Source organism: Osmerus eperlanus, chromosome 1 (assembly GCF_963692335.1).
Source record: "Osmerus eperlanus chromosome 1, fOsmEpe2.1, whole genome shotgun sequence".
In the NCBI taxonomy this organism is placed as follows: domain Eukaryota; kingdom Metazoa; phylum Chordata; class Actinopteri; order Osmeriformes; family Osmeridae; genus Osmerus; species Osmerus eperlanus.
Window position 1 is genome coordinate 24864561 of NC_085018.1, and position 18471 is coordinate 24883031.

Consider the following 18471-nt stretch of genomic DNA (forward strand, 5'->3'; position numbering starts at 1 on the left):
GCGTCTGCCAAATGTTCAAAATGCATGAAACTTAGCAGGCATGTGCTGGGCCAGCCCTGGTGAGTGGTGCAGTCGCCAGACCAAGCTAAACGAGGCCAGAGCAGGCCTAGTATGGTGACAGCAGGGAGGCTGGTGGAGGTGTCAGCTCTCAGATGTGGGGACATGTGACTCATCTCAGAATGTCAGACCGCTTGTGTGACACTGCACGCTTCTTCAGGCTTGTCCTTTTGGTTTATTTAGTTTTTTCGTTTTGATGTCCTGAAGGTGTGTCATCCGTTCTGTATCAATACCGGCTGGATGTTTTTTGCTGAACTGCTGTTTTAGGTACGGTGACTTGTTAACTATGTTTCCTGCCTGCTTCGTGAATATGTGACTATGGTGTCCTGTGTGTGAGTGATTTTGTGTGTGAGAAAATTTGTGTGAGAAAGTTGTGACTGACAAAATACTTTTAGATAATTACACAGTATCTCAACTAACATCTGTGCTTGGTTGCTGTTTGAGATTTTACAGATGACACTTTAAAACAACGTAATTGTAATTTTGTTATATGGTACTGTGTAAAAATACAGACTGTTCTTGACTCTTATCACTGAAATACTGTGCTCTTCTCATTCTTGGAGTGCTTTCTACATGTAGTATTTAGATAGATACTTTATTCCCCTGTGGGGAAATTGGTTTGCAACTCAATCACAAAGTATTTGGTCACAACATCACAAAGTCACAAATAGACATTCTCACAAACGTGACAGCGGCCTTTATGTGACGGGTTTGTTTTATATCTTGATAAATCAGTACCGGTTTTGTAATCAACCGCTAACAACCTAATTGACAAAAGTGAAGTTTAGCTACAGTAAGGGTTCAGGTACAGTTCAGTTTATTCATTTTATCCAAAGCAACATAAAAAGTAATGCACATGAAAGTACAGTACTTTAAAGTTTAAGAAGAGTAAGGATTTATGTAGAGTAAAGGTTTAGGCCTGGTTTGGTGTGGCCTAGTCTGGTCTGGCCTGGTCTGTTCTGGTCTTGTACCTGGTCTGGCCTGTTCTGGCCTGGTCTGTTCTGGTCTTGTACCTGGTCTGGCTGTTCTGGTCTGGTCTGTTCTGGCCTGGTCTGTTCTGGTCTTGTACCTGGTCTGTTCTGGTCTGGCCTGTTCTGTTCTGGCCTGGCCTGTTCTGGCCTGTTCTGGCCTGTCTGGTCTGGCCTTTTCTGGTCTGTTCTGGCCTGGTCTGTTCTGGTCTTGTACCTGGTCTGGGTTTGTTCTTGACCTCAGTTTTCCGAGAAAGAGGGATAAGCTTTTAAGATTATTATTATTTATTTTTTATATTTATATTTTAAATGTCGTCCATATTTGTTCGTTTTGCGGTTGAAAGTCTCTAGTTCAATCCTGCTTCTCGTTTTAAAGTAAAATAAAAGTTTATCTGTTTTCTGTTATCAACATTAACCGCTGAGAAACAGAACATATTACACTCTTTAATATTTTTTGAGCTTTGCTTCCATAAAATGTGTATAGAGTTTATACTATAAACATATATAATAGTAAATAAATATACATCTACATATAGAATTGTCCTGCACAGTCTTTGTCCTAATCTCTTTACATATTGTAATTTAAATGGTAAGATATGTCCTAAATATACACAAAATTTGAATATACTGTATATATATTTTTTCATAAATACTGTTTTACAAATTAATTTTAATTCATTCATGAGGAATACGATCTTGTCATGGTTTTGCAAAGCTTTTTTTCCATCCAGTCTTAGATCACGTTTTAAATATTCTGTTTCAGTATCAGTTTTAATTACTTTTAAGGATGTTTATTTAGCCTAATTCAACAATAGATTCCGCCGGTACCTGAAGGGTTTAGTATGGAAGCTAACATGTAGCGTTTTTGTATTATTGCTTAGACACCAAATTATGATAGAAGTGTTTAAAAATAATAATAATAATATAAAGATGCCATTGATCAACATAACTCCAGTATAACTACCCCTGTTATAACTAGCCCTGTAATACCAGGTAACTGTTACAATGGACTGCTGTTGAGTCAGGCTTGTATGACTATGCACACTGAGATTTGAGAGAATGGGGTTCCTGGAAGCTATGACAAAGTGTGTGTGTGTGTGTATGCACCTGCGTAAGTGTGTGTGTGTGTATGTGTGTGTATACTGTATGTATGAGTCTGTGTGGTTGTATACACTTGTGTGTATGTATATGCAGGCGTGTGTATGTGCCTGTATGTGCCTGTGTGTGTGTGTGCATCTGTGTGTGAGTGTGCATGTGCCTGTATGTGTGTGTGTGTGTGTGAGTGTGCATGTGCCTGTATGTGTGTGTGTGTGTGGCTCTGTGGGAGAGTACAGAGAGCACCTGGGCAGGTAGGTGTTGTCATCAGGGCTGTCCCTTGAGGTGAAGCCGTGATGCAGCACTTTGGGGAACCGAGTTCAACTTTGACTCACCGGGCCCACGCATGCAAAATGCAAGTGACATTGCACACACACACACACACACACTCTCTTACTTACACATAGACACAAAGTCTACATTTCTCTCTCTCGCATACACTCTCTCTCTCTCTTACTTACACACACAAAGTCTAAATGTATGTCACACACTCTCTCTCTCTTACACACACCGAAAAAGTATACATTTCTCTCTCACACACTCTCTTATAAATGTCTCTCTCACACACACACTCTCGTATTTACACACACAAAGTCTACATTTCTCGCTCTCTCTTACTTACACACACAAAGTCGAAATGTCTCTATCACACACACTCGCTCATCCATAAGCCCTGTACGAAGATTTATTGGTTCTAGTGGAACAAAAGTCCAGAGTGATGAGGAATGCTCAGTCTCCAGTAAAGCCTCCATGGAGGCGTCGTCTCCTGGAGAGAATAACACGAGCCAGGCAGCATGGATGAGCAGAGACGAGGCCCTGTCAGGCAGCATGGATGAGCAGAGAAGAGACCCTGTCAGGCAGCATGGATGAGCAGAGACGAGGCCCTGTCAGGCAGCATGGATGAGCAGAGAAGAGGCCCTGTCAGGCAGCATGGATGAGCAGAGACGAGGCCCTGTCAGGCAGCATGGATGAGCAGAGAAGAGGCCCTGTCAGGCAGCATGGATGAGCAGAGACGAGGCCCTGTCAGGCAGCATGGATGAGCAGAGAAGAGGCTCTGTCAGGCAGCATGGATGAGCAGAGACGAGGCCCTGTCAGGCAGCATGGATGAGCAGAGACGAGGCCCTGTCAGGCAGCATGGATGAGCAGAGACGAGGCCCTGTCAGGGAGATGTCGCTGTCAGACGAGAGAGAGAGAGAGAGAGAGAGAGAGAGAGAGAGAGAGAGAGAGAGAGAGAGAGAGAGAGAGAGAGAGAGAGAGAGAGACATACAGACAATCTGACTGTAATATGGAACAGTCCTGGATCCTATTGAGAGAGAGCGAGAGAAAGCGAGATAGAGAGAGCAAGAGATTGAGTTTTAACACACGGTTAATATTCCTTTAAGGGATTGGCTGGACACTAAGCTGTGCTTCATACCACACACTGCCCCAGAGATCACAGCAATGCATCAATAACACACTAAAACCCAACAACGACGACACATGAAACCACAGACACTAGAATGTAGTAACACAAGTAGAAAAACATGTCTAGCTTAACGCATCCCCAAAGATGATCGAGAGAGAGACTGTGTGTGTGTGTGTTGTGTGAAAACCTCTGCAGGCCTAAGATGTTTCACAAAATGAGGCGACATTGGGGCATTCAGTCTGTTATAGAGAAAATTATTGGTTATTAGTTTCATCCTTTACAGGAACCCCTGCTTCCTGATTCCTCTATTCATGTTGAGTTTGAGGAATCTAGGCGTTAAGTATTTAGGTGTTTGATGTTTGGGTATTTAGTTAGGGGTTAGGCATTTAAGTGTTGTGTATTTAGGTGTTCAGTTATTTATTAAGGTGTTATGTCTCAGGTATTTGGGTATGAGGTGTATTCACATCTTAATAAATAGGTGTAAATATTGAAGAGCAGTGATTTAGTCTACTGTGACCAGTCAGGCTTGCGGTCTGTTACAGCTCGGCTACGGCAGGTTATTCAAGATCAGAGGACATGTGTTGAACCTGGGTGAATACGGCACATTTAGCTAACAGAGGATTCTGTTCATTCAACGGTCACTTGTTTCTATCGATGATGTCAATAGTTTCTGAAGCAGATGGTTTCATCCAAGGTGCTGTACAGGAAAGAGGGGGGTGTTGTTGAACCTGCAATCTTTTGATTGCTTGTGAAGTTCACTTCCTCTGAGCTATACCCTCCCTTCCTCTCCCCTTCTCAGAGAAGATGCCAGTGACCTGACTCTGATACATAACAGAACTCCTACAATAATACTTACTCGTGGTTACCCACTCAGATTTCCCTCACACACACACAAACACACACACGCATTAGTTTGACTATTAAACTATTTGTCATACCGGGAAGACTTGAAGATAAGTGTATGTGTGAGAAAGAGAGAGAGAGAGAGTGTGTGTGTGTGAGAGAGAGAGAGAGAGAGAGAGAGAGAGAGAGAGAGAGAGAGAGAGAGAGAGAGAGAGAGAGAGAGAGAGTGAGTGTGTGTGTGTGTGTGTGAGAGAGAGAGAGAGAGAGAGAGAGAGAGTGTGTGTGTGTGTGTGTGTGTGTGAGAGAGAGAGAGAGAGAGAGAGAGTGTGTGTGTGTGAGAGAGAGAGAGACAGAGAGAGAGAGAGAGAGAGAGAGAGAGAGAGAGAGAGAGAGAGAGAGAGAGAGAGAGAGAGAGAGAGAGAGAGAGAGTGTGTGTGTGGTCTCTGCTGCCCGAAAAGGCAGTCAGACCTGAACTTTACTGACGAGACCACATCCCCTCCAATGCTACATACTGTCCCAGCGCTTTGTGTGACTGTGGGAGTGTGTATGTGCAGTAGCTTCATCATGTATTACAGTTTTTCACAATTGTTATAAGACATTTCTCGAAACTGTAAACACAAAAACAAATCTTCAAAATAAATTTCCAACACCTTGGAAATACTCGTCTCTAAACCATTTAACCTGTGCTCAAAATCAAACAACGCTTTCAGATCATAAACACAGCAAATCAATATATAAACACTATGGAGAAATCATTAGACACAACACAAAAAATCCAGGGCATGTAGTTACATGTAAAGAACAATGTGTTTATGTATACACAGTAAATGCATTTAGCAATAAAGAAAATATTAAAGTAACCATCACAACTCACACTAGTACTGTCAACAAAGAACAAATAAAAAACGGGGTAAAAACCCTCCACACCTATGTCACCACAGGCCATTCCATTGCCTGTAGGAGATGTACCCTGTAGGAGATGTACCCTGGTATACGGGTTTCAGGCATTCACCTTCCACCGCCACGCAGAGAAAAACTCTTCAATTGGGTTGAGAAAAGGGCTGTATGGAGGAAGGCAAACATTTACAGTCAAATTGTTGGTTGATGTTGAACTATTCTCGTACACGGACACCACGTTGAAAGCTGACATTGTCCCAAACCACCATTAGAAACAAGCGTGAACAATTTTGAGTCGTTGTGTTTTACAGACGACAACTGTGTTGTAGTTGTGTTTACTGTTTGCAGCCTGTGTTTACCATTTTGCAGCACAACATCACAGTGCAAAATCTGTTTAGTGAATGAGAATTTGTCATTTTGACAAAAGAGCGTCTGATTTGACAAATGGGGTTTAGGCCACTGAACATTTGATTCAGAGAATGGGGTTTAGTGTTTTAGCAATTGTGAAAAACTGTATGAGATTTTGTTCGTATTTTAATCATATAAAAGTTGAGTTTCATGTGTTGGGATGATCAAACACATATTATCAAGACGTTTTGCTGTTAATGAATTGAATCCAGTCCTGTGTGTTCCTCTGAGTGTGTCTGGTGACACACACACACACTCAGAACACACTTCTGACTCATATCATTGCTAATCGGATCAACCCACACAAAGATGCCAGATATTCTGCAATAACATCAAGCTGTCACATTTCAATCTTCTGATATTTGCTGGCACCCCTGGCAACTTTGATTAGAATGAAGAATAATGCCATTACGTAAATAGCGTAGGTTGTAATGCAATTTCTTTTCTCAAAAGTTTTATTGCTATTATAATCTACTACTGAACACACTCGCAGTTTTTTACATTTATGTTCACTCCATTAAATTACTGCTGTTTACTTTATGCATGTTCTTGATTTTAATTCTGTTTAGCTGTACATGAAAACAATAGTGTAAATAGTGAACACAGTAAATACTATGACATGCAGACCACTGAAACCCCTTCTGATTGTTGATCTTCTGTACAATTTGTACAATATGTCAACAAAAGCAGCTACTAAATGAATAACATCTAATTATTATTCATGTTGCCAATGTAATAATAAATATCAAAAATAATAAACGATAATACTTAAATTTGGAAGAGAAAACAACGTAAATAAGAGAAAAACACTCAATAAAAGTATGCATGTGTGTGTGTGAGCATGCACATGTGTGTGTATGTGTGTGTCTATATCCGTGGGTGACTGTGTGTGTGTCTGTACCCGTATATATGTGTGTGTGTGTATCTGCTGTGTGTGTGTGTGCGCCCATGTGTGTGTGTGTGTGTCTGTACCCGTACCTTTGTGTGTGTGTCTGTGTGTGTGTCTGTGTGTATGTATGTGTGTGTATGTATGTGTGTGCGCGTGTATGTGTGTGTGTGTGTATGTGTGTGTGTGTGTATGTGTTTATGTGTATGTGTGTGGGTGTGTGTATGTGTGTGTGTGTGTATGTGTGTGTGTGTGTGTGTGTATGTGTGTGTGTGTATGTGTGTGTGTGTGTGTGTCTGTGTATGTATGTGTGTGTGTGTGTGTGTGTGTGTATGTATGTGTGTGTGTGTGTATGCGTGTGTGTATGTGTCTGTGTGTATGTGTGTGTGTGCGTGTGTGTGTCCTCCCAGGAGGCGTGGAGGGTGTGCTCTCCCTGGGCTCTGAGGGGGAGGATGAGGCAGGGGGCTGGATCCTGGAGCCCCCGGACCGCCTGGCCCAGACCCCCAGCACCGAGGGCACAGAGGCAGGCAGCCCCGCTCGCTCGGCCCAGAACCACAGCCTGAACCTGGGCCTCAGCCCCACTGCGCACTGGGCGGAGGGGGCCAGAGCTAGAGCCTGTCTAAACGGCACAGACAGAGACAAGGGCTCTTTCACCATGTTCAGTAAGTACCACGACTCGCTGCCCTTCTAAATAAGAACCCTCTCTGAGAGGAACTGGGAAGAAAAGCGAATGAAAGTGTGTCATTTTGGTTATTGATCATCAGACCGCATTTTCTCGAAAACACAGTTGAGACGTAAGATTCAAACACGTCAAAGCAAGCGTACCAAATATAACAGTCAGTATTTTCACCAAATGGCTGTTACTGGCTGCCTAGGGAAGGCAGTACAGTACAGTTTAAACGAGGAGTCAGGTGGCTGAGCGGTTAGGGAATCGGGCTAGTAATCAGAAGGTTGCTGGTTTGATCCCCGGCTCTGCCAAATGACGTTGTGTCCTTGGGCAAGGCACTTCACCCTACTTACCTCGGGGGAATGTCTGTACTTACTGTAAATTGCTCTGGATAAGAACGTCTGCTAAATGACTAAATGTAAATGTAAATAAACTATTTAGGGTATAATTTCTGGGGACATTCTGCATCACCTCCAGACGTAATGTTTAAATATCAAACATCCAAACATTTAGTTTCATGGGTGTATTTATGTTTTACAACTGATTGTTCTGTATATTTTAAATAAGTATGTATACTTATCATTTATGAAGATAGCTTAAAATATACAACATGCATCAGAATCACAATCAGAATGGGTTTTATTTGGGTTTTATGAAAGTTTGCACAGACAAGGAATTTGCTTTGGCAGGAAGGTGCAAACATTAAACATATAGGAATCTAAAATTTAAATATGAGGACTAACTATACTAAGGGTACATGACTATCAATACTAAGTGGAATTAAAATTAAAATAAACTATACAATAAAATATAAAATAAAATATAAGTTGCAGTAATTTACTATATAAAAAAATTAAAAAATACTAATATTAAAAAAATACAAATGGTACAAGATTGTGTAGTGCAGTGCAAAAAGCAGTGTGTTTTAAGGACATTGAGTCTTGAAGTCAGTGTGAACCCGTGGCCTTGTTGAAGAGGCCAACAGCGGAAGGGAAGAAACTGTTTTTGTGGCGTGTGGTATTGGTCCTGATGGACCGCAGCCTTCTGCCGGAGGGGAGTGACTGAAACAGGGAGTGACCAGGGTGGGAGGAGTCGGCCACAATCTTCCTCGCTCGCCTCAGGGTCCTCGAGGTGTGCAGGTCCTCGAGGTTAGGCAGATTGCAGCCAATCACCTGCTCAGCAGTGCGGATGATACGCTGCATGTGCTGCTTCTTGTTTGCACTTCACACCACTAAGAGTGAAAGTGTAGAATTAAACTGCGTGGCTGATAGTTGAAACAGTCGAACACGTTTGAAACGTTTCCTAAACTAAATTGGTACTTAAACTTCCCCATTAAGTTTTATCCTTCTAGAGGTTTTTGAGCTTTTCCTCATATTACATTTCATTACTAAAGAATCTCCTTTGAAACAAGCTGATTTAAACAACGTTGTTGCTCTCTGACCACATCTGAGATGGAATCGTGATACAATTAGTAGCATCTGCCAACTGAAAGCTTGCCCAACAGGCCTCCTCTGGAGAAGATGAAAGCCTCACAAATCTCAACAATCACGTAGCTCTCGTTCCTGGCCTGATTCGCCTAATTCACTTGATTCTCCTGATTCACTTGTTTCACATGATTCTCCTGATTCGCCTGATTCTCCTGATTCACTTGTTTCACATGATTCTCCTGATTCGCCTGATTCTCCTGATTCACTTGTTTCACATGATTCGCCTGATTCGCCTGATTCACTTGATTCTCCTGATTCACTTGTTTCACATGATTCTCCTGATTCGCCTGATTCGCCTGATTCTCCTGATTTACTTGTTTCACATGATTCTCCTGATTCGCCTGATTCTCCTGATTCTCTTGTTTCACATGATTCTCCTGATTCGCTTGATTCTCCTGATTCACTTGTTTCACATGATTCTCCTGATTCGCCTGAGAGTCATGTTTTTACAATCAAGCCTGGCCACACCAGCTCTCTCCCTCCGCTACATGAAGACATGCTCAGATTATCAGCAAACATCTGCAAACATTTTGAACGAGAGGGGGGGGGGGGGTGGAATAAGTACACTCTCTATCCGTCTGTCACTCTCTGTCTCTCTCTCTGTCTCTCTCTCTCTCACTCTCTCTCAGTCTCTCTTTTATTCGCCCTTCCCTAGATGTTTATCTTTTTCTATATCCTTCTAAATGTCCATCTCCTTCAAGTCCATCTTATATCTTTCTCTTTGAAAAATGTTACGCATACACGCACCCTCCCCTCCAAACACACACGCACCTTGACACACACACACACACCCTGCTAACCCCTTCCCCCAGCCCTCCCCTCACACACACACACCCTGCTAACCCCTTCCCCCATCCCTCCCCTCACACACACACACCCTGCTAACCCCTTCCCCCATCCCTCCCCTCACACACACACACCCTGCTAACCCCTTCCCCCAGCCCTCCCCTCACACACACACACACACACACACACACAGTACAACAGCAAAGCTTCATGTCTCCCTTCTCCTTCCAGACCACAGTCCAGACAGCCAGTCCCTGGACGATGTGGCTCATTACGACTTCCTGGTGCAGCTGAGGACAGCCTCCAGCCCGGCCCGGCTGCTTGGACCCCGGGCCCACACCGGCTCCAGCACCCCCACGGCCCTGCTCCACCCTGGGGGCCGGCACAGGCACCGAGAACAAGTGCAACTCTGGTCAGCCGTGGCCCAGCACACACCTGAGGGAGCAGGTAGGGACACACACACATTATTACAAACACTCACACACAGACGTAAACACACACTCATTATTGGGTGTGCTCAAGCCTTCGGCAAGAGCACAACCTTTGTTCTCTCACATATATATTTATTATTATTTATTATTGTTTATTTTCGCCCAGCTAAGGATCAGTCAATATTTGGACTACATACACAACGGCGGTGTCAAAAGGTTCGTCTTGGTAGCGATTGCGTTGGTTGTATTTTTATTTACGTTCCGTTGCATGGTTTAAGTAGAAATTGCGTTTTTGTGGTGAAAAGTGAAGCTAACGGTGGCTAATTTGCTAGCCACAGTCACTGACGTTACTAACGTCACTACGTCACTACGTCACTAACGTCACAAAAACACGCGTGACTACCTGTAGCAGAACATTCGTTTCGCATCTGTTAACTTGGGGGATAGCTAGGCTAACTATAGCTTTACTGCAAGGCAGCTGCAGGAACGCCACAAGCAAAGAGGCCAGGGTGATAACTATTTACTCATTTTACTTTGTGATGTGAAACACAATTATGAAATGTTATGTACAATATTAGCTGATATTATTAAGGAAGTAGGCCCACATCTACTTTTGGAAACGGTAGTCTACTATTTCACTGAAGCATTAGCATCATTACATTAGCCTCTGTTGCCCGGGCAACACATACTACAGTGGTCTATGATGCATCTGTTTTCAATCTTTAAAATAAACATTCCTCACAAATACATTTTCGTTGTAGGATTTATTATGACATTACATTACAAGTAAACGATTTGTGGGTGAAATGATCATTACCTGTGGTTTCAAACCAGTGTTGCTCACTGCAACGCTGTAGCCTACGCGAGACACTACAAAAACATCTAGGTTACTGTACACAGCTGTAGGAAGTCAAACGGCGACAGAACATGTTCGGCACTCCCCTTACTTAAATCAAAAGTCTATCTAACTACTAACCTGAACTTCATTGCCACAGCCTAAACGTTGTCAATCTGTTCATGAAAATAATTAATTTCAGCCTAAACCGTACAACGGAACGTTAAATCCAATTCAACCAACGCAATCGCTACCAAGACGAACACAGCAGTAGTCTACTAGTACTGTACCGTAGTAGTACAATTTACCGGGGCAGCTTCTCCACACAGGGCTATATCGCATTTTGCGTTGTTACTGACAATGATCGCTACCAGTGAGCTTTTTATGAATGAGCGATTTTCCACTAAATAAATGTCAAGCTTATTTACGTTTTGGGGGGCATATTTTCAGTTAGCAGATGGGACTGTCTGAATCGCGATTCCATCTTCTACTGCCGGGTAACGTCGTAGAATAATCTTCAAAGGGGGTTCTTTATTAATGAATGAATGCAATGAGTAGGCTACATGCCTGAAAATATCACGAGAAGGGAAAAACTTAAAATGACGTTTAAGTCATAGAGATTAGGTCCATTTTTACACCGGTCTGCCAAATTTATTCGTTTTGATTCAACGATGAGGCTGCCTCTTGCAGGGGAAATGAGAAGACATCTATTTCATTCTACACTTCACTTGTATTTTCAGTTGTAAATGAGCAGCAAAAAAAATGCTTTTAAATCTATTTAATCTTTATAAATAATAAGTATGCATTTTCATATAAAATATACAGAAATCAGTTGTAAAAATGTCATTCAAAAACGGACCCCTGTGCAACCGACGCAAGCAAGCACACCCTACAATTTCCCCAGAAATTTTACCCTCTCTAGTTACACTTTGAACTTTCAAACTTAAAAAATAAATGCTGATTCACAGTTCTCCATCTCCAAATCTTCTGACTAATATGCTACACTCTGAAATGTCTCTCTGTAGATGTTATATACATTTTACATTTAGTCATTTAGCAGACGCTCTTATCCAGAGCGACTTACAGTAAGTACAGGGACATTCCCCCGAGGCAAGTAGGGTGAAGTGCCTTGCTCAAGGACACAACGTCAGTTGGCATGACCGGGAATCAAACTGGCAACCTTCGGATTACTAGCCCCATTCCCATATACCATACACACACAGATACACACACACACACACACATATACACACGCACACAGATTCAGGTACTTACTCCCCCCCTATCTCCCCCCCCCCCCAGACCTGAGTACGGAGGTCTCTAGGACCCAGCATCTCTGCCCCTTCTGCCAGAGGAGCTACCAGCATGGGGCGTTGCTACAGGAACACATGCAGTTCTGCCCAGAGAGGGAGGGTCCTCAAGGCGACTACACCGCTCCCTACTGGACACAGGTGGAAATGCATATGCCTCTGCACAGCCCATCACAGGACAAGGTGAGACAGAGCCTGGATGGGAACTTTTAATTGCGTATTAATTTACTCTATGTATTTATCTTTGTATGTATCTGTCTGTCTCTTTATCCATCTCTAAGTCCATCTGGACATGGATTGGATATTCATATTAATATGAATGTATACATCAGATATACAATATGTATATATCAATGGTACAGCCCAAAATAATGGATCAGAAGTGCGTAGTTCTAATCTGTTTGAATTGTCCCAGCCCCATGTGACTGATCACATGACGGAGAACAGGAAGTTCAAGTGTCTGCAGTGTGGGAAGGCCTTCAAGTACAAACACCATCTGAAGGAACACCTGCGCATCCACAGTGGTGAGAACACACACACGCCAAACAATCACAGGGCTCTCAAGTGTCACGCATTGAGCGTGACAGTCACTCATTTCGGTCTATTGTCACGTAATCCCGCCACACATTGTATTTCTCATGCGGAAAAACTATTTATAATATATTTAATATGCCGCAGCGCCCAACCAAAATGTCTCTGGCCGCGGCGCTCTCACTATGGAACCGGCAGAAATCAAGCGCGTTTCCCCTGGAGTTCTTAGTCGAGCCTGCCACTTCTAAGCCAATCAAAAAAAAGAAGGGGTCTACACAATAGCCAATCAGAAAATAGCACTATTGTATCTGGGTAAGATTTAACGCAACAACCAATGAAAAAAAAGCATATCCTGGAATTGTTCACGTGATTCTGCTACAATGTCTTCTGAAAGTTTAGTTCACCCACAGAGGAAACCACTGGAGCTCGAGCATCACTTTGAACACAGAGTCATGATATCCTGTTTTAATGTTACAACTAATTCACAACTTGTTTGACACAAACAATGACAACTTGACTGCTGTTAGAAAATGTTTCCCAGATAATTAGCATCAGTTTTTCATGTGTCTGTAACTAAACCAACAGTTTTACAGCCTGTTCACTGACAACACCTGCTCAGAACAAGTAGTCTAGGCTTAGTCATATTTTCCTTATCACACGATGACTGACATATTGTCACATTATAAACATCTCTTTCCAAATAGGCTTAATAATTTTATTAGCACTAAATACATTTAAGTGTTTTAAATAGTTGATGTTATAGGTCACTTTTAAAATCATGTTATATTTTATAATTATATCTTGGCCATGGATGCATTAATCATTGCTGCCTTTCAAAGATGTCAGGTAAAAAGCACGGGGGGGGGGGGGGGGTTGTCACTCTTGTCTGTCTTCAAAACTTGAGAGCCCTGCAACCATGTAACTACACACACCTTTTAACCATCATACTACACACACACACACACATCCCTAATAACCATGTAACAACACGCACCTTTTGACCAGGGACAGGTGTGATGTGTGATGTCTGTTCCTTCTCAGGTGAGAAGCCGTATGAATGTTCCAACTGCAAGAAGCGCTTTTCCCACTCTGGGTCCTACAGCTCACACCTCAGCAGCAAGAAGTGTCTGAACGGACCTGGAGGAGGAGGAGGAGGAGGAGGAGGAGGAGGAGGAGGAGAAGTGTCAAACGGCCAGCCCACCTTCCGCTCCTCCCCAACACTGCCCTCCGCAGGCGGAAGGAGGAACAGTGGAGGGGGCTCTCCGTATGGTACCCAGCCCCAGGACCGAGCTCAGAGACTGGGCTCGGGAGAGAATCTCTCCCCCCTGGACCTTGGCAGCTCCAGGGCGCCCGGCCGGTTGTGGAACCCCAGCAGGGAGTTCTCTCTCCTGGGCAGTGGGTTCCAGGGCTCTAGCCTGCTTCCCTACCTCCACTCCGGCCCTCGCTTCCAGCAGGCCCTGCAGGTGATTCTCCAAAGGGAGGTGGAGGAGGTGGGAGGAGGAATAGGGGGGGGGGGGAGGAGGATTAGGAGGGGGGGGAGGAAGAGTGGGAGGGGGGGGAGGAGGTGGGGGAAGACCAGAGGAGGCCACGGCCATCTACAACGGCGAGCACAAGGAAAAGGCGTCTCCTGATAGGCCGGCGAGGAAGCATGAGGGGGCGGAGCCTGGCGAGGGGGTCGGGGTTACGTGTGAGGGCTGCTCCCAGCTCTTCCCCAGCGCTGCTGTGCTCCTGCAGCATCAGAGATACCTCTGTAGGACCACCTGGCAGTCCACAGAGATGCCCGAGGGTCCTCGCGGTAAAGACCGCCTCTCCTTTACCAGACCCCCAGACCTCCACCACCCCCCTGCCGTCCCCAACCTCCTCCCCAGGGACAGCTCCCCCCTCCCCAGACACGGATGGCACTCCCTCCCCCAGCAGCTCCTGGTGGCTCTACAGCCCCGCCCCGAACCCCTGGCCTTGCGCTCCTATTGGCCCAGCCAGGAGAATGGCAGCCCCGGGCAGCCAATCAGCCCCGTCCTGATGGAGATGTCGTCTCCAGGCAGATTGAAGAGAGGGAGGATCTGCTCCTCTGGGTTCGGCTCGTCAGCCTGTCTGGACCTGTCCCCTGGCCAATCCCCCCTCTCCCCACCCCCCGGCCGGGCAGTGCCCCAGAACAGGGCCCCCTGGTGGGCAGGGACCAGTGGGCTGACAGGGTCCCAGAACGAGCCCCTGGACCTCTCCCTGCCCAGGGAGCGAGACCGGGCCTGCAACGGCCACCCTGCGCCTGGAGAGACGGGAGAGAAAAGAGAGAGAGACAGAGGAGCGAGAAGAGAGAGAGGGGGGAGAGAGAAGGGGGAGAGACTCCAGGACCAGCACCCCAGCCCCCCCCCTCCTCACCCCTCCCACCCCCACCCTACCTACAGCGGAGCCACTATGCTGGGGGGGTCTGTGTTCAGCAGCTACCGCTCCCTGTTCCCCCCCCTGCTCCAGGCTGGCCTGAGGGGGGCAGGCCAGGACACAGGCCCCTCCCTCGCCCTCCGAAGGCCTAGGCTCCTCCCACACCTGCCGTTCCTCAGGGACTCAGAGATGGACGCTGTCATCCAGGAGATGCAGCAGGAGAGACGAGGGGTGAGAGGTCGTCTGCTGCAGTCACACAGATATTTAAATGAAATAATACAACTAAACTACAAAAATAATAGTAGTTTATATTCATATAAATCATACAGTAGTTAAACTGGAGTCCCACCAGTATTAGCATGAGTGTACCAATCTGTGTGTTTTTTGTTCAGGCGGAGGTTGCGGGGAGTGGCGGGCTGGACTTCCTTTCTGGAGGGGAAGTGGGCGAGGGAGGCAGGACCAGGAGGAAGCTGAGGAAGACAGAGGAGGGACTGTACGCCTGCAACATCTGTGACAAGACGTTCCAGAAGAGCAGCTCACTGCTCCGCCACAAATACGAACACACAGGTACCGCTGCATTTCACTTTGAGTTGGACGTTCTGATAAGCCCTCTGTGACACAGCTTGTGAATAAGTCAATACGAGTGTCAATCTATGAGATTCGATTTGATTGGATGTGTTCTCGTCCCGTGTCTGTGCTCTCGCAGGTAAACGACCACACGAGTGTGCGATCTGCCAGAAGGCCTTCAAGCACAAGCACCACCTGATTGAGCACAGGCGCCTTCACTCCGGGGAGAAGCCCTATCGCTGTGACCGCTGTGGCAAGCGCTTCTCCCACTCCGGCTCGTACTCGCAGCACATGAACCATCGCTACGCCTACTGTAGCCGTGACAACGACCCCGACCTCGACTTCGAGGACCGACCTTTGACCCCCGGGGCTGATCCGGGTAGTCTGGGAGAAGGCACCCTGACCCCGACCGCAACCCCGACTTTCCTGAGCGACTGCAGCCTGGATGAGCACTGTGGTGGCCTGGAGGAGGAGGAGGAGAGGGATGAGGAGAGGGAGGAGGAGGAGGAGGAGAGGGAAGGAGAGGCCTGTAGAGATACCTACCGTGAAGAAGGGTCATGTTTGGAATCCGGATCAGGGTTAGATTTAGGGCTAGGATCAGGGTCCAGTTTAGATTTAGGGATAGATTCAGGGCTAGGACCAGAACCAGGGCTAGGATCAGGGCTAGGACCAGAACCAGGGCTAGGACCAGAACCAGGGCTAGGACCAGAACCAGGGCTAGGATCAGGGCTAGGACCAGTACCAGGACTAGGATCAGGGCTAGGACCAGAACCCAGAGACATAGAGAACCAGGACCAGGGCCAGGGCCAGGGCCAGGGCCAGGAGGACCAGGACATCAAAGCCGAGCCTGGCCTCTCAAAGAGACAGCAGACCCATGGACCTCACTCTGTCCAGGTCCCTTCAGCTAACACGTCAGTCCCAGGAGACTACTGGAAGTGTTGAGAGTGAACTTCTGCCTACAAATCTGCTACATTCACAGTTGTTCATTCAGAAGATGCTTTTATCCAAAGCGACGTACAAACAGTGCATGTGGAAAATACAGCAGAAAACCAAGGATTAGAAGTGTGTAGTTCTAACGGTATTTCGGTGGTCAGAGTCAAGGAATGGTCTGTATTTACCAGTAACCACATCTCAGCCACCAGGCACGGTGTAGCAATAATAATATCTCAACTAATGGTTTGGCGGTATTCATGGTCATATTTTTACTCTACCAAACCAAATAAGAGATCTATACTTGTAAGACAAACTAAAACACCTTTGTTTTTTGGCCATAATTATCCTTCATTGGAGCCAAAGCCACTGATTGGTCCAGCGTTACCCATGTGACCCAGCTCATTCCCAGACTGTAAATGCAGGAATAACTTATTTAAATCAACCAATTATCAAATGGGTTCTTTTGTTTCATACATAGCCAGCGAAGTGTTAAGGAGCGCAGGGACAAAAGAGACAGAGGGAAAGAGAGAGAGGCAGTGATAGAGGCAGAGAGAGAGGCAGAGAGAGAGGCAGAGAGAGGGGCACAGAGAGAGGCAGTGATAGAAGCAGAGAGAGAGGCAGAGAGAGAGGCAGTGAGAGAGTCAGAGAGAGAGGCAAAGAGAGGGGCACAGAGAGAGGCAGTGATAGAAGCAGAGAGGCAGAGAGAGAGGCAGAGAGAGGGGCACAGAGAGAGGCAGTGATAGAAGCAGAGAGAGAGACAGAGAGAGAGGCAGAGAGAGAGGCAAAGAGAGGGGCACAGAGAGAGGCAGTGATAGAAGCAGAGAGAGAGGCAGAGAGAGAGGCAGAGAGAGATCAGTGATAGAGGCAGAGAGAGAGGCAAAGAGAGGCATAGAGAGGCAGAGAGAGGGGCACAGAGAGAGGCAGAGAGACAGAAAGACTGTTTGAGAGTTTGGCCGTGTTTAGTGGTGTGTGTGTGTGTGTGTTTTGAGACTATATATTTTAAATAAAACCAAAAATAATAATGACAAAAAGTCTGTCAAAGTGTGTGTGTGTGTGTATGTGTGTGTGTGAGTGTGTGTGTGGCCAACCAAAGAGGAGACCATAGATGCCTAAAGTCACCAGTTTCTGTTGATATTTCTGTACCAAAGAATCCTTAAAGATTTGTCTCTGAATGGAAAATCTCACAGTAGAAATTGTTGACTCTGAAACTGAGACTTTTCAAAGTCACAAGTATGAATCAAGCTGTATTTTTTACCTTGTTAGGCTTTTTGTATTGGATCATGTTTTGTAAGTTTTATATTTGTTGATGTATTTGTAATAAAAGGGTATATAACACCTTAAAGTGTACCTAGTCAAATTGATACAACATATTATCAGCTAACCTAGACCTTGTTATACCTTCTTGTCTTCAGTTGAACTATTTGAATAGTTATTAAGAAGAATCCAAAAGACAGGCTCCCAGTAGCTCACTGGGTACGAGCACACGCCACCTCCAATCTGACCAAGACTCTCTCCTGCATGTCTTTCTATGCTTTCCTGTCTCTCCAACTGTCGATAAATCCCACATATATACAGTATAAATAGCAAATGTATGTGGGTTAGGGCTGTGAATATAAATAACAAGGCCCCAGAAAATGTACCGAAATACCTAGAAAATGACCGAAATACACAAATACCTGCTAGACTCTGAGTCTCAGGTTTGAGAATGATCTGGTTTATCTGTCCAGTTAGAGACTCTGTATTACTCGAGACAACCATCTTCTCAGTATGCCTGCGTCTCGTCCATTGATTGTATAAAGCAGCACAAGTTATCTCTTATTTCTCAACGTGATAAATACTTGAAATGCGTGAGTCATGGTGAATGCGTCAGACTTGAGAGTCCTGTAGCAGTATTTATGGTTACAATGACTACCATCTAACTACATAGCAACACTTAACATTAACTGCATAGCAATATGACATTAAGATTACTACAACAGTTTACATTAT

The 18471-nt window shown here is 45.2% G+C and overlaps 1 protein-coding gene across 1 annotated transcript; it reads left to right on the top strand.

Annotated features, from left to right (window-relative positions):
- Window positions 1–6930: 6930 nt before the first annotated feature.
- Window positions 6931–16491, top strand: LOC134020549 (zinc finger E-box-binding homeobox 1-like). The gene is made up of 8 exons (XM_062460733.1): window positions 6931–7221; window positions 9731–9946; window positions 12068–12258; window positions 12491–12599; window positions 13648–14096; window positions 14179–15213; window positions 15375–15549; window positions 15689–16491. Exons 1-8 carry the CDS (start codon window positions 7215–7217, stop codon window positions 16489–16491), a joined length of 2985 nt encoding a protein of 994 aa, XP_062316717.1. The 5' UTR covers window positions 6931–7214.
- Window positions 16492–18471: the final 1980 nt, after the last annotated feature.

Excerpts from the sequence above, each read along its gene's own strand:
- LOC134020549 (XM_062460733.1), top strand. Across the intron at positions 9,947-12,067 it reads GCACACACCTGAGGGAGCAG|ACCTGAGTACGGAGGTCTCT; the intron begins GTAGGGACACAC and ends CCCCCCCCCCAG. Across the intron at positions 12,600-13,647 it reads ACACCTGCGCATCCACAGTG|GTGAGAAGCCGTATGAATGT; the intron begins GTGAGAACACAC and ends GTTCCTTCTCAG.